This window comes from Pipistrellus hanaki, assembly GCF_964339955.1.
Source record: "Pipistrellus hanaki genome assembly, chromosome: 2".
Taxonomy (NCBI): domain Eukaryota; kingdom Metazoa; phylum Chordata; class Mammalia; order Chiroptera; family Vespertilionidae; genus Pipistrellus; species Pipistrellus hanaki.
In genome coordinates, this window is record NC_140504.1 from 199,258,433 (window position 1) to 199,274,151 (window position 15,719).

Here is a 15,719-nt window from a genome sequence, read left to right on the forward strand (position 1 = left end):
CGGCCAGGGGCTCTTACAGGCAGGGGCGTGCCCCCCCCAGTCCCCCACCACATGGAGTCACCCCAGAGCTGAGGAGCTGGGCGGGCTCCGTGCTGGGGGTGAGGCCCAGAGTGGGATGGACTGAGTGGGGCCGACCTGGTCCCGGCGCCCCGAGTGGCCACAGCTCTGAGGGGTGAGGCCCGCGGACCGTAAGAGGGCAGTGAGGTCCCACACAAACAGCTGCAGAGAGGGGGCCTCTGGGAAGATCCCCAAGAAAGTGGGACCCGAGCAAACCCCAGAAACTGGACAGACACGGCCCAATGGGCAATCGGCCGCGGGACCCCCACTCAGGGGTGGGAGGGGTGCTGCCCTGGGACAGTCCCACCTGCCCCGGGCCGCCCCCAGGACCATGCCAGCCTCAAACGGGGCATGAACCTGCCTCCCGCTGCCCCCTCATCCACAGAGCTTAAAAAATGGCTAGATTCCCCAAGAGTGTGCAGTAAAGATATCACTAAGAAGGCCCGGCCAGCAGGGATCAAGGGCTGAGCATCGACCTATGAACCAGGAGGTCACGGTTCGATGCCCGGTCAGGGCACAGGCCTGGATTGTGGACTCCATCCCCAATGTGGGCATGCAAGGGGCAGCCGATCCATGATTCTTTCTCATCATTGACGTTTCTCTCTCTCCTTCTCCCTTCCTCTCTGACATCAATAAAAATATCTTTAAAAGAAGACACACACAGAAGGAATGGTTGGCTTTGGGGTCTGTGGAGTTGGGGGGGGCAGCAGGGGAGGTGGAGATCCACTGGCCAGGGTGGTCATCGCCCTGAGGGGGGCCCAGGGTGGAGAGAGCTGGGGCCCCACCGTGGTGACTGACTCGGCCCAGGGACCCAGGCCCCAGCCGGACCAGAGAGGAGGCAGGAGGAGGCCGGGAAAATGGGGTGATTCGGGGTAACAAAGGTCAGGAAATAGAGGCCACAGCCAGCCAGGGGGACAGGGCTTCCGGAAGGTTCTGCCTGAGTGGGCATAGCAGCCATGTCCATTCCCCCTGGTGTCCAGGGGCCGGGTCCCCACGGATACAGACCCTGCTGGGAGCACCCTCAGCCACATCTCTCGTCACTCCCCCCTCCTCCCTCCCACAGTCCTGAGCCCCCACTCAGCCCAGGGGCCCGGCCAGGTCCCGGGGTCAGGGCCCGGCCGGGGCGGCTCTGACCTCATTGCGGGAGCCCTCGGGAGCAGCCCTGCCTGCACCGCCCGGCCTGCCGCCCTGTGCCAGGCTGACCTAGATTCCACACCACGGGCAGCAGCCAAGCAGAACCACAGCCAGCCTGGCACCAGGACAGGCAGGCCCGATTCCAGGGCAAGCACAGCCCCACGCCACCAGCCCCCCCAGCCAGCGGCACCCTCCCCTCAGTGCCCCCGCGAGGTCAGCGGGGAGCTGCCCGTGACCTGCCCCCACCCTCCCACCACCTGGGCCACAGCAGCCCCGGGACCGGCAGCCCGCAGCCCCGCTGACCGGCCTGGGTGCCGCCTGGGCACTGGGTGGGAAGCCGCTGGGCCATTGCACTGATTAAAATGCATAAATCCTCGGAACCAAAGGCGCGCGCATGCAGATGTACCAATCAGCCTGCCCTGGCTCTGGGGAGCCCTGGGTGGGGGTGGGCAGAGGCGGGGTCCTGGAGGGGGGGTCACAGGATCTGACAGGCCCAGGGAAGACCAGAGCACTGTCCCAGGGACCAGGACCTGGCGGAGCAGGAGGGGAGGGGCTGAGGCCCCAGGGGTCCTGGACAGGGTGGGATCGTGCCCGCTGGGGCCCATCTGGTGGCCCAGGGAGGACCCAGAGGGGAGAGGGCAAAGGTCGGGGGCTGTCCGCCGGGCCCCACCCTGGATGTCAGCACCTGCCCCTCTCACGGGGCCACAAGGGGAGGCCACAGCGGCCGCTGACACCGTCCTCAGCGCTGCCGGCTGGTCTCTGTGACGACGCGTTTTGAGTGAAATTATTCCTGACTGCACTGCGCTGGGGCTGCTCACACGGTGTCCACACCATCATCTTCACACCGGGAACAGAACGGGTCAGCCGTCACAGGCCGGGCCACAGACGTTGTCGCCAGGACACACGGGGGGGGAGCGGGGCAAGGCCAGGCGCCCTGGGAGGGGCACGGGGGCACAGCTGCGGTTTAGCCCCCGTGGGGCATCTGGGGAGTGAAGGGGCTGCTCTAGGCGGCCGGACCTGCGAGGTTCCAGGACCGTGCACCCAGGAGGGACCAGGAGGGACCAGAAGGGACCAGGGAGACCAGGGGGGACCAGGGGAGGCCAGGGGGACCAGGGGGGACCGGGAGGGACCAAGAGGGACCAGGAGGACCAGGGGGACAAGGTGGGACCAGGGGGACCAGGGGGACCAGAGGGGACCAGGGGGGACCAGGAGGACAAGGTGGGACCAGCGGGACCAGGGGGACCAGGGGGACCAGGGGGACCAGAGGGACCAGGGGGACAAGAGGGACCAGGGGGACCAGGAGGGACCAGGGGGACCAGAGGGGACCAGGTGCCCAGGAGGGACAGGAGGGACCAGGAGGGACCAGGTGCCTGGGAGGGAGCTTGAGGCTGACGTGGCGAGGGGACGCCAGGCGTGGGGGGTGGGGGTGTTGCACCCACAGCCCAGACCCCGGGTGCCGGGCGCTCCTGCCAAGCAGCCGGGAGAGGTGCCCGGAGCGGGAGCCGCCGCACACCGCGCTCGCCGAGTCCGGATGTAATCACTTTAGCGCTGGGGAGCGGCGGTTGCATAAGCGCAGATATTAAAAGCCGGCAGGACTCGGGGTGCGGGGCCGGCCGCGGGAGTTACTGCGGCCCCGGGGCCGTGCCGCTCCGGACACCCAGCCCGCTCTTGCTCAGCGCTTCACTGAGTGGCCCGGGGACTTAGACGCAGGTGGCGGGGAGGGCCAGCGGGGGAGGGGTGCTGCCCTGGTGACATCCCCCACCCCCTCCTAGAGGTCAGGCCGGCAGGGGCAGCCCCAGGGAGAGACGGCGTGGGCTCCCCCTCTCTGGGCCACACTGTCCCAACTCAGTCTGCTGGTCCGGGGGTGCTCTTCCTTACACAGAGCACCCCGAGTCCACACAGCGCCCCGTGCACCCCGGAGAGTGGAGCAGGCACGCACAGCTGCAGTCGCTTTAAAAACACACACACGCTCCCGCCTCCACCAGCAGGTCGCCTCCCCCACAGCTCCGATGTGGGGTGAAGGTGAGGACACGGGGGAAAGGGGGACGGGCACCCCCAAAGCCCTCAGGCCTCTGCCTTTGCACTGGGCCCCCTCTGCAGTGGAGTCCTCCCTGTGCCCCAGGACCTCAGGAAGGAGCACTCTCCCAGCGGTGGGCCTCTGAGGGGAGGGGGCCCAGGCTGCACCTGCACTCGACCCTTCCCCCCGCCTGGGCGAGGTTCCCGCCCTGCTCCCCTGCGCTCCGCCTGCCAGCCCCGAAACAGCCTGTGAGCTGCTGAAGCGTGGGGACCCCTCCCCGGGAGGCAGGGTGGGCCCATCAGGCTTGGTGGAGGGGTGGTGGGACCCCGCAACCCAGCTCGGGCCTCTCCCAGGCCGGGGTGCGGGTCCAGGCAGGGCAGGTGGATGGGCGCCTGCCGGGCCTCTGGAGGCTCCGACCCCAGAGTAGCCGAAGCCCGGGTCCAGGCGCCCACTGGCCTCGCTCCCACAGGGTCCCCAGAGGCCAGCCTGACCCCCAGCACCCACGTCCTCCCTCCCCCAATCCAGGACGTCATCAGACAGGGGAGCCCCAAGGTCCTGCTGGGCCCTACACCCCAGCACCCCAGTCAGGAAGCCTGGGGCTGGCCAGCAGGCCCCGTCCCAGCGGCCTGAGGGCGGCCACAGCTGGCGGCCAGAGGGGTGGGGCTGCCTCTGCCAGGCTCTGAGCCTGAGCGGGGGGCCTGGGCTCCCACCCCCCTCTGTGCCCCCCAAACCCCACGAGCCTCCGGCATGGGGCCTGGACCAGAGACCGCCTCCCTGGGCGCAGTCCCGGGCTCCTCGGGATCCACCTGCAAAGACCTGCTTCCCAATGAGGCCGCGTGTGCACGTTCTGGGTGTGGATCATCTTTGGGGGCCACCACAATGGCCCCCTGCATCCGGCTGCAAGGCCGGGGCTGAGCAGAGGGACCGGGCAGAGACCTGCCCCAGTCCCCGCAGTCCTGCCTGCAGGCCGCTGGCTCAGGCGCTCAAGGGCTGCAAATGGAGCCACGTCACCTACAGCCACGTCACCTGGAGCCACGCCACCTGCCGCCTCCCGACCCCGCACCCTGTCCCGCTGCTGCTCCCATGGGCCCCTGAGCACCCGGACACTCAGGAGGAGGCAGGAGCCGGGAGCGCCCTGTGCCGGGTCCCGGGGCAGCGAGGTGGGTGCTGTCCTGTGGACGCAGGGGCGTGGGTGCCCAGTCCGACCTCCCAGACCCAGGTGGGACCAGGTGCCCCCCCAGCCTCCTGGAGGCCTCCACCCCACCCCCACCCCCACCCCCACCCCCACCCCAGGGCCTGAGGCACAGCAGGAGCCGGGAAACAGGTGTGGGAGCCGCGCTGATCTGTGGGGGCGGGACCCCTGAGTCAGTGCGGAGGCTGCTGGGAGCACAGACGGCAGGAAGAGCGCGGCGGGGGGCAGGAAGGGCCGCTGTGCCCGAGGAGGGAGGACACACACACACACACAGACACTCTCTCACACACAAACACACACCCCGCTGCAGGGCCAGCGGCTGGAGGAGCGCCCCCGGACGCAGCCCCTGGGAGCCAGTGCGGGCACCCCGCCGGCCCAGCCCCTCCAGGGCCCGGCCGGGCGCTCTGCTGGGCGGTGACCACGGCCTCCGTCCCTTTGTGCGGGCAGCCGAGGGACAAAGCCGCTGGTGGCAGCTGCGGAGACGCGTCTGCAGGCGCCCTTCCTCCCTGCGCGATGCGAGATGCGGTGTTACACAACAGCTAAGAATAAGCCGAGGGCGGCCGCGGAGCCGTCTCCTCCTGGGCCTGGCGCTGGGGGGAGAGACAGGGTGATGGGCCAGCGGCGTGAGCACGCACACACGCACACACACGCATGCACACACACTTACACATACCTTCACACACACACTCACACAAACGCACTCACGTGCACTCACACACACTCTCATACACACACACTCTCACACATTCACACACACACACTCACATACTCACACACACTCATACACACACACTCACATTTACACACTCACATTCACACACACTCATACTCACACACACACACTCATACACGCTCACACATTCACACTCATACACACACACACACACTCCTGCCAGGCCAGGACCAGCCAGAGGCAGGGGGCCCGGTGCACCTCCGGCCCCTGGACGCCGGGTCTGGGAGTCCTGACGCCGCCGGCTCCGGGGGGGCTGGCCTGCGGTGGGACCAGCCGGTGGAGCCCAGAAGGTCCCGGGCCGTCTACCCAGTGGCCCCGGTTCCCAAAGTCCCGGCTGGGCCTTGACTGGCCAAGAGCAGCAGCCAGGAGGCTGGGTTTTCATGGGCCCGTGACTGCGTCCCCATGGCTGCCCTCTCAGGGGTCACCCACACAGCCCCCCCCAACAGGGCCAGGGGCCGGGTGGACGAGGGGGAGGGAGGGGGCTGGCCTGGCAGACACAGGAGCCGCTGGCAGCCCACCCCTCACGCTGCCCCGGGAGCAGGTGGCAGGCAGCAGGCTCCGGGGACGCCCTCGGGGAGCGGGCGGCTGGCGGCGGGAGTCCCGGCGAAGGAAGGGCTCTGCTCGGCGCGGAGTAACAGAATCTGGCCGCGGCCCGAGCTCTCCGTCGGCCGCGGACATTAAACATTAAAATCCAATTACAACCCTATTGTCAGCTGCTGCGGCTGCTTACGACGGCAATCCGTGTCCCGGGCGGGTTACGTAACCGAACTCTCCGCCGGGGCCCGAGGGCCTCCTGCCCCTCCAAGCACCCCCCCCCCGAGGGTCCATGGGGTCCTCTCCCCCTGCCGGCCCCCCTGGCTCCTGTTCTGGGGACCCTGGGGGCCGATCGGCCTGGTCACCCACGGAGGGAGCCCTGGCTGGGTGCCCGGGTGACCCCTGCCAGTCCGCTCTGGCCTCCTGCTCACCGCAGGCCCTGCGTGGGCTGGGGACCACGAAGTCGGGGCCACAGACCAGGCCCTGGGGAGCCCCCCAGCAGGCCAGCTCTCCCCTCCTGGGGGCAGGGCGCAGACCAGACCGGGCCCCCAGCGCAGGGCCTCGGGGAAGGAGGCCGTGGGGACCCCCCACCCCTAAACAAGCGCACACACTCTCTGCCTGCCTCCCCCTCCCCTTTCTGGAGCCCCAGCGCCTCCCCGAGGGCCACGCAGCGGCCGTGGCTACCAGGTTGGTGCAGGGTCCGAGGGGACGGGGTGGCTGGGGGTCTTTAGGGTCTATTTGCTCTGTCACCTCAGGCAGGGGAGATGGGCGGTGTCCCCCTCCACCCGGAGAAGGGACAGTGACCTCTGACCTCTGGTCTGCCCCGCCCCCCCACACCCGAGTCCCCTGGTGCCTGGGCTCCCCTTGGCTCTGCGGCTGCAGCTCTGATGGAGCCTGTGGGCTGAGGGCCCGGCAGGGTGCCCATGGGCTCCTGTGACAGAAGCACGGGTTGCCACGGCCCGGCGCCTGGCAGCGGAGTGTGCCCCTCAGACCCGGGCAGGAGGGTGTCACCGGAGGAAGCAGCCTCGGGGGAGGCAGCGGCCCTCTGTCCGCCCCACCCCGGGGTCACAGAGGGGGGGACGCAGACTCCTGTTTCCATGGCTCCTCTACTTCGCCAGGTCCCGGGTGCCTGTGTCCCTGGAGGGAGCCTGGGCCCCGGGGAGCGGTGCCCCCACCAGCACCCTGCAGCCCAGGGTCCCACCCGCCCTCCGTGCCCACCGCACCCCTGAGCTGGGCTGCGGGAGCCGGAGCCGGAGCCGGAGCCGGGCTCAGGGCCAGCAACCGCACCTGCTGCCCAGACTCACGTGCCCAGCGGGCAGCTGCTGCGTGTCCACCAGCACCTCCTGAAGCCCAGTCCCCCTGCCCTCACGCACCCCGCGGGGACCGGTGTCCGCCCGGGTGTCCCGTCCTGGACTCAGCAGTCACGGCCCAGGGGAGGCGTTGGCACAGGGGGCCCATCCCTCTGCCCCACCTGCGGCGCCAAGAGCGCAGGACCCTTCACTTCCCGCCGCCCACCCGCTGCCCCGCGCCCCTCCGGGTGGGCGCCCCTCCGGGTCGGGTCTGGATGCCAGGGCGCGGGCGGTTCGGTGCACGGGCCCGGCAGCTGGGAGCGCGGGGAGCAGCGCACCCCTCCCTGCCCGCCCGGACCCACCGGCGCCCAGGGCAGCGGCGCTGCCTGTCTCGGACCCGGACCCCGGACCAGGCGGGAGGGCGCATTCCGCGCGCGCAGCACCTACTGTGGTTCCGAGGGGCGGCTCCCGCGTCCATTGTCTCCGCGGCGGCAGCGGCTCAGGGGGCGCGGGGGGCCGGGGGGCGGGGGGGGGAGGTGGGGGGGTCCTCAGCGCCGGCCTGAGGCTCCCGCTCCGGCAGCAGCGCCCGCGCCAGCGGCCCCGGGCTGTGCGCACCGCGCTGCGCCCGAGCTGCGGAGCGAGCGGAGCCGCCGCTGTCACTCGGCGCTGCACACACCCCCTGCCCGCCCCGCGTGGGGAGGGGGCCGGCGGGCTCCGAGCGGGAGCGGGGGGCGGGGAGCGGGGGGCGCACCTGGAGCCAGCAGCACCCCCCACTGCTCCCCAGACCCAAGCGCTGTCCCCGGAGAGGCTCCGCCGCCGCCCGGTCCCCCTCCCCGCAGCAACCTGGGAGGGGGGCGGAGGGCCGGCCCGTCCTGACACCTGATGCTTCGCACAGGGCCCCCCTGGCCCCTGGCCCCCCGGCCCCTGGCCCCGCCCTCAGGACGCGGGGGGCTCGCAAGAACCTGTGCAGATGCCTGGACTGGGGGGAAAGGGGGACAGCTGGCACCAGGCGACCCTGTTCCCTCAGGCAGGCTGCCTGGGGGGCCATCTGACCCCTGCCTGGGCCGGCTCTCCGCCTCCTCCCCGGGCCCTCCTGGCCCCAAAGCAGACGGACCCTGGATTCTGCAGACGCTCCTTCCTTCTCTCCTTCCTTTGCAGGAGCCTCTCTCCCAGCCCCCCAGCCCCCCCGCCCAGTCCCCTCAGCCCCTCCCCCAGCACCCCTCTGCTCTCCCCTCCCCTCCCAGTCCCTGCAGCCCCTCCAGCCCCTCTTGGTCCCTCCCCCCCCCCCCCGCCCACCAGCCCCTCCCAGTCCCCTCAGCGGGCAGCAGTCTGTGACTTCACAGGAGACACCCCACAGCCCCTGTCCCGGCTCCTGCAGACCCACTGGTGGCCCCAGCCAAGCCCCGCCCCTCTGGGCCTCAGTTTCCCCAGGTGAAGCACCTGCGGGTGCCTAAGGTTCTGCAGATCGCTGCTGCCCAGAGGCCTCTGCCTCCCCCCACGCCACACAGCAGCTCCTGGCCTGAGCTGAAGGCCGCCCCCCCCACCAGAGGGCACCTCGCCTCGACACCTGCAGGCCAGCTGAGCTCCTGAGCCTTTCCACTTCCCAGCCCCCCAGACAGGCCTGCACCCCAGTTCCCAGCCCTGGGCCCAGCTGTGCGCCCCAGGGCTCCTGCCACCACTTCCTGGCTTCCTCTCCTGGAATGCTGTGCCCTCCCACCCCCGCCAGGTGACCCCACTCCTCTCCTCCCCTCGCCTGGAGCAGGAGCTTAGGGCCCCAGGAGTGAGGACATGCGGGAAGGAGGGAGGCAGGCAAGGAGGCTGAGTGCAGGAAGGGTGGGTGAACGGTCTCCTGAGGCCACTGGGAGCCCGAGGAGCCACAGAGGGAGGGGACGGGGGGGGGGGGGCTCTCCTCACAGGGACAGAGACGCAGGCCGGGAGCAGGGTGACAGGGGCATTCGGCAGCCCCTGGGGGTGCAGCCCAGGAACCAGGGTCCTCGGTGCCCGGGCACCTGGCCAAGAGCCCAGACCCAGAGCCAGGGCCAGAGCACAAGACCCAGTGCCAGACCCAGGACCAGGGCCAGAGGCAGAGCCAGTGCGACCAGAGAGGGAGACGGAGACGGAAACCAGAAACCGGGGCCACTTTGCGGTGAGAAGCCCGGGCCTCCTCCCTCAAGAAGCCGAGACTGAAATGCAAATTGGAAACCACGAAAGAAACCTCTCTCCGAGCCAGGGACTCCAGGAACCGGGGAGAGGCACCTCAGGGGAGCCTGTGTGGGCGGCTCCTCTGCGGACACCCCCATACCCACCAGCGAGCGGGTGACGTCCGCAGCCAGGGCAGAGGGCCTGCCCGCAGCCCAGCATCGCCCTCCCCTGGCCCCGGAGTCACTCTGGGGCTGCCTCTGTCTGGCCTGGCCTCCCGGCCTCCCCCCATGCACCCGCCTTGATGCAGGTACACGGCCGAACCCGGTGCTCCAGGCTCCCATTGCTCAGGGACTCCACCACCGCCCACCAGGAGCATCTGCCCCTCAGCCTGGCACCCAGGGCCTCCAAGGCCTGGGGCACGGCACCTCCTCCAGGGAGCCTCCCGGGTTCCCTCCTCCCTCGTTCGCCTCCTCTGAGCCACAGAATCTCACTCGGGAGGCGGCGGGGCCTCTGCCCTGCTTCCAGTTGGCGCTGCCCAGCAAGGTCCTGAGGTACCTGCTGCGTTCTGCCCACCCACTGCCCCCCGGACACACTGGCCGGACCGGCTTCTGGCGGCCTCGGCAGCGAGGAGTCCCGTCCGGTGGACCTGCCGCCCGTGGCCCTGAGACGGCCCTTTGGCAGGGCTCCTCCGGCCGAGCAGGCAGCCGTTGCGAGGGCCCGGCTCCGGAACCTTCTGCAGCCCGAGGTCAGCAGCCGGGACTCGGCCGGGACGCACAGAGGCAGCAGCGAGAGGCGCAGCGGGCCCTCAGCGCTCACACCCGTCCGCGAGCCTCGCTGGGTAAATGTGCAATCAGACGCCAAATTTAGAACGTGTGCGTCTCGCCTTCTCACGAGCATCTGGTCCTAAGACGTCCCGTTCCCAATCGGAGCTCAAGACGGCGGGCGGCCGGCTCCCAGCCTCCGCCCTCACACAGCGCCCGCCGGGGCAGCCCCAGGCCACGCTGCCTGGCTGGGGGCCGGGGTCACAGGCCCTCCTAGGGGCTCAGGAGGAGAGGGTGACCCGCCCCCCACCCCCCGGCCTGAGACCGCCGGGCGCTCTGCTGTGCCAGGGGGTGCCCACTAGAGGAGGAGGGGCCCTGGGGAGGGGCCTCCGGAGGGGGGCACCAAGGCTTCCCCATGGGGCCGGGGACCGGGCCTCTGAGCTGGGCCAGGGCACGGCCTCCTGCACAGCCCGTCAGCGAGCGGCCGCTCCCTTCCCTGGCTCCCGCACGGAGGTGCTGTCCCCGCGACCGGAGCCTCGCCAGGGGACCCCATCCTGGGTGGCGCTTCCCCAGCCTCTGCATGAAGCCTCTCCTGCCTGCCCCCCCCCTCCACCCCACCTTCCAAACAGCCAGCCGGACAGCCGGCCTCAGCACCCAGACACTCACAGCAGCTCCCCCACCCGGGTGCTGGCCCAACTGCTGCCCTGTCTGCCGGCGATGGGAGGGGGAGGGGAGTGGGGGAGGGGAGTGGGGGGGAGGGGAGGGGAGTGGGGGGAGGGCGCCCCGCCCTGGTCGGCCCAGAGGCATGTGGGTCAGTGCATCAGCCCCAGGTGCCCCTGCCCTGGCCGAGGGGACCCCAAGACCAGGTTCCCCTACAGCAAGCCGCTCCCAGGCCCACACCCCAGAGCCCAACCGGCCTTGGCCTGCGTGCTGGCCCCCAAGACCTGCTGACCACTCCCGGCCCCTTCCCTGACGCGGTGGCCGGCAGCACACGACCTTCCCGGACGGAGCCAGCCTCAGTGGGGGTTCACCTGCCGCCCTGTCCGCCTGCAGAGCCGGTCTCCATCCCCCGCCCATGCTGGCCTGCGGCGTGGCTCCGTGGCTGAGCATCCACCTGTGAACCAGGAGGTCAGGGTCCGATTCCCGGTCAGGGCACATGTCCGGGCTGTGGGCTCGATCCCCAGTGGGGCGCATGCAGGAGGCAGCCGGTCAGTGATTCTCATCACTGATGTTTCTCTCTCTCTCCCTTTCCCTCCTCTCTGACATCAATACAAACACATGTTTTAAAAGGAGAAGGACCCACCTCCCAGCCTGCAGACCGGACGCCGGGCCATGAGCCTGAGCCAGTGGCCTCTGCTCCAAGCTCAGCTGGGCCTCCCGGCCCTGCCCCTTGGCGTCCTGGTGCCGGCCCTGCCCCCCAAGTGGTGCCGGGAGGATGTGTCAGCCTCAGAGGCCTGAGACCCAGGCGGCACTGCCCTGCATGGGGACCCCAGCACCCCCTCCCCGCCCCCCCGTCCCCCTCCCACCACCAAGACCTGCTGTCTCTAGTCCCTGGGCGGTGGGTCCAGCACTGTGTCCCGCCCTCGCCCACCCCCCCTGGTCCTCCCGGTCCAGCATCCGTGACCCACAGCGTCTTGGGGCCGGTGCCCTGGATCCCGGGGGCGGGGGGGGGGGCGGGGGACAGGGTGCTGTCAGGACAGGGGCCCAGCCTCGGGCAGCTGAAGCCTTTCCACACCCAGTGTGGCCCTTGGTGCCTGTAGCTGTGGGCACGGCTGGAAGCCATGTGCCAGGCCCGGCACCGGCTGAGGGCCAGACCCCGCCCTCGGCCCCCGGCCCCTCCCCCCTGGGCCCCGGGAGTTCTCGCTCGCGCGTCTGCATTCTCCCCAACCCCGAGCCCCGGGAATGGGATTAAGGAGCTCTGACACCCCCTCGGTTACCATGGAGACTGAGAACTGGGGTGAGCACGCGCAGGGTGGGGGCAGGGGCTGCCGGTGGGGCCCGAACCTCGAGCCGCGGGCCATGCGCATGTCCACCCCCAGCCCGGCCAGCAGGGGGCTTCTCTCCGGGCCCAGGGCCAGGGGCCAAGGCCGTGCCAGACCAGCCCTGCTCGCCGCCCAGTCAGGCATGGCCACCGCGAGTCTCCACGGGGCTGGCACGGAGCAGGCACCGGGCAGTGCCATGGCTGCACGTGAGCCGCCTGCCCGGGACCCTGTGGTCTGCAAGGCGGGGGCGCAGGCCAGACCGCAGGCCGCACCTTCGGACGCCGCCGTGCCCCCCCCACACGCCCACCCAGGCCTCGCCCATGGGCTGCAGCTCCAGGAGCCCAGACACCGGCCCCAAACGGGGGAGCGCCTGCCGGGCAGGGGGACTGTCAGGCAGCCCTGGACAGGGGCCGGCTCCGGCATTGGGCCCGCCCTCCTCTTGGCTGGGACGCCTCCCATTGGTCAGTGGTGCTGCCAGAGGGACCTGGGGGCCAGATGAGGTGTCCATCCCTCAGCCCAGCACCCAGCAAGAACTGGCCGGCTGGCCAGCTGGCCAGACAGACAGACGGACAGACGTCAGCAGAGCCAGCCAGGCCGGGGGGGACAGGGAGGGCAGGAAGGGAGGGGCCCCAGGAGGGACAGCAGGTGGAGGGGAGCCCCGTCTCGGGCACCATCCCCTCTGGATCCGGTCGCCCAGGACTGTAGGCTTCCGCCCCCCAGGGCCCTGCCTGTGCCCGGCCTGGTCTCTGAGCCCAGAGCCGCCTGCCCCGTCCAGCTCCTCCCACGGTGCTCCCTCCCTGCTGAGCCCAGGAGGGGACTGTGAGCTCCGAGCAGACGGGGCTGTGAGCTCCGAGCAGACGGAGGCCTGTCCGGGCCCATCTGGGGAGCATGGAGGAGCGAGCCCGGGCTGGCCGGGCGGGCGCAGCAGCGCGAACATGCACGCACACGCAGAGCGCACGGCACACGCAGAGCACACGCTGCACATGTGTGCGTGCTCCCGCCACCACTGTCCTGGGAGCCGTCGCCGAGCAAGCTGCAGGCCCCCCAGGAAGAGCAAGTCCTGGGGGGCAAGCCCCCCGGGAAGAGGCTGGCCGGGCTTCACGTGAACCCTCACTCCTCGCTCCCCCTTCCCGGGACAGCTGAGCCAGCGGAACCCCCACCACCCTCCACTCCCCCAGCAGCCTGCCTGGGCCTGAGCAGAGGGCCCAGCCAGCCGGAAGCCGGGGCTCCCCACCCCAGACAGGCTCCCCGGCCCCAGGTCCACACCCAGAACCCGCCCCTCAGCGGGACCCCTTCCTGTCTGAGGGGCCCATGCCCAGGCCCCCCACCCGGCAGCGAGGTCACCCCTGATGCACCCAGCAGCCCAGGGCCCATGGGGCCCCCGACCCCGGGGGCTGAGGGCCCCATCCCTCAGGGTGGCTGAGTCCAGGCTGCCGGGCCCGGGCCCGGGGCAAACACACGCCATAGGCATGGGCGGCCTCAGCTCAGCCCCTTGGGGACACCAGAGCAGCCGAGTGTGCGGGGGGGCAGGCCAGCGCCCACTTCCTGTGCCACCGCGCCCGCCTGGGTGGCAGGGATCCTCCCAGGTGGGCAGATCCACCCGCTGGACCCGGAGCTAATGACACGGTGGCGTCGGGAGGGGTCTGTGCCGTGGGCGGGCCTCACCTGCACAAACGGGGCAGTCAGAGCAGCGGGCCCCCTGGGGCTCAGGGCAGCCCAGGGAGGGGCAGGCGGACCTCCCACTTCCCGTCTGGGTGGCGACTGCCCCCCTCACCAGGCTGTGCACGGAGGCCCCTGCAGGACACTGTGCCCCTCCCAGCGCCCCTTTCCAGCTCCAGAGAGAAGACAGTGTCACCTAAACTGGCACAACCGACTTCAGGAGGTCACAGGTCACAGATACAAGTCCCGGAGAGGACAGGCCCCACCCAGGAGGCGCGGCCGCCAGGATCAGAAGCTGCTGAGGACCCGGAGCAGAGCGAGTGTGCACCTGCGGGGGGCCCCTCAGCAGCCTGTCCACTGCCCTCCCCCGTGGCGCCCCCCGCCCCCCACAGTGCCCACCGCCCCCCGTGGCGCCCCCCGCCCCCCCCACGGCGCCCCCCCGCCCCCACGGCGCCCACCGCCCCCCACGGCGCCCACCGCCCCCCACGGCTCCCACCGCCCCCCACCGCCCCCCACGGCGCCCACCGCCCCCCACGGCTCCCACCGCCCCCCACCGCCCCCCACGGCGCCCACCGCCCCCCACGGCGCCCCCCGCCCCCCACGGCGCCCCCCGCCCCCCCCACGGCTCCCACCGCCCCCCACCGCCCCCCACGGCGCCCCCGCCCCCCACGGCGCCCCCCCCCGCCCCCACCGCCCCCCACGGCGCCCCCCGCCCCCACCGCCCCCACAGCGCCCACCGCCCCCCACCGCCCCCACGGCGCCCACAGCCCCAGAGACTCGCAGGGCCGGGGGCCTCACTCACCCACGGGCAGGACGTTGGCGCTCAGGAAAGGCGGCTGGCTCCGCAGGGGGGGCCCTGGGTCCCCGGGAGGGGGCGCCATGGCGAGGTCTAGGGCTCTGCAGGGGCCAGCCGCTGAGAGGTGGGGTGACCTGTCACCAGCTGGGGTGCGCTGTCAGCAGATGGTCCCTCTGTGCCGGGGTCCCCCGCCGTGATGGAGTCTGCCGCTCATGGCACCTGGCGGGGGCAGGGGTGTCTGTCAGGCGCGGGGTTCCCTCTGCCTGGGACTCGGACTCTTACTGAAGCCGTTGTGCTGCCTGGACAGGACCTGCCCCCTGGACCACACGCCCCCCTCCCCCGCCCCCGGCCCAGGTCCCCCTGAGGTCACCCCCGGGTCCACTGAAGTCACACCCCATCCCACTGAGGTCACACCCCATCCCACTGAGGTCACACTCAGGCCCCAGAGGTCATGCCAGGTCTCACTGAGGTCACGTCCGGTCCCACTGAGGTCGCGTCCGGTCCCACTGAGGTCACATCTGGTCCCACTGAGGTCACACCCGGTCCCACTGAGGTCACACCCGGTCCCACTGAGGTCACATCTGGTCCCACTGAGGTCACACCCTGTCCCACTGAGGTCACACCCCATCCCACTGAGGTCACGTCCGGTCCCACTGAGGTCACGCCTGGTCCCACTGAGGTCACACCCGGTCCCACTGAGGTCACGCCCAGGTCCCACTGAGGTCACATCTGGTCCCACTGAGGTCACGCCCAGGTCCCACTGAGGTCAAATCCAGTCCCACTGAGGTCACACCCAGGTCCCACTGAGGTCACACCCCATCCCACTGAGGTCACACCCGGTCCCACTGAGGTCACATCTGGTCCCACTGAGGTCACACCCGGTCCCACTGAGGTCACATCTGGTCCCACTGAGGTCACACCCCATCCCACTGAGGTCACACCCGGTCCCACTGAGGTCACATCCGGTCCCACTGAGGTCACACCCGGGTCCCGCACGGCCCTGTGGGCACCTCTCGGTCTGTGCCATGAGGTGGGGCTGCTCTGGCTCCGAGGCCGCCATCTGCCCCTTGGCCACTTGGCCGAGCTCCAAGCCCCCAGCTCTCCCCGCAGAGGCCCAGGCCTTCTCCTCCTCCTCCGCCTCCTCCTCCTCCTCCTCTTCCTCCGGGTCCCACTGAGCTCAGCCCTCCCAGCCACTGTTCAGGCTCCCCTCCTGCTTGGGGCCCCCTCCTCCTCCTCTCCCTCCATCCAGGACCTCCTGTGCCCAGGCCAGCCCCTCCCGCAGACCCCTGGGTGCCCACCCCTCCCTGCCGGGCCTCCTCCCAGCCTCCCCTTCCTCCCCCCGCCCCCAACCTCCCCACAGTCTGCTCCCCGACCTCCTCCCAGCCTCCTCCCGGCCTCCTCCTGCCTGCCCCCGCCTGGTCCC

The 15,719-nt window shown here is 71.0% G+C and overlaps 1 protein-coding gene across 1 annotated transcript in view; it reads right to left on the reverse strand.

Annotated features, from left to right (window-relative positions):
- PLCH2 (phospholipase C eta 2) overlaps positions 1 to 14,491 on the reverse strand; it is a 45,111-nt gene extending 30,620 nt beyond the window's left edge. The window contains exon 1 of the mRNA XM_084875745.1: positions 14,303 to 14,491. Coding sequence (XP_084731871.1) covers positions 14,303 to 14,381 — 79 coding nt within the window. The 5' untranslated portion in view covers positions 14,382 to 14,491. The remainder of the gene's footprint in view (positions 1 to 14,302) is intronic.
- Positions 14,492 to 15,719: the final 1,228 nt, after the last annotated feature.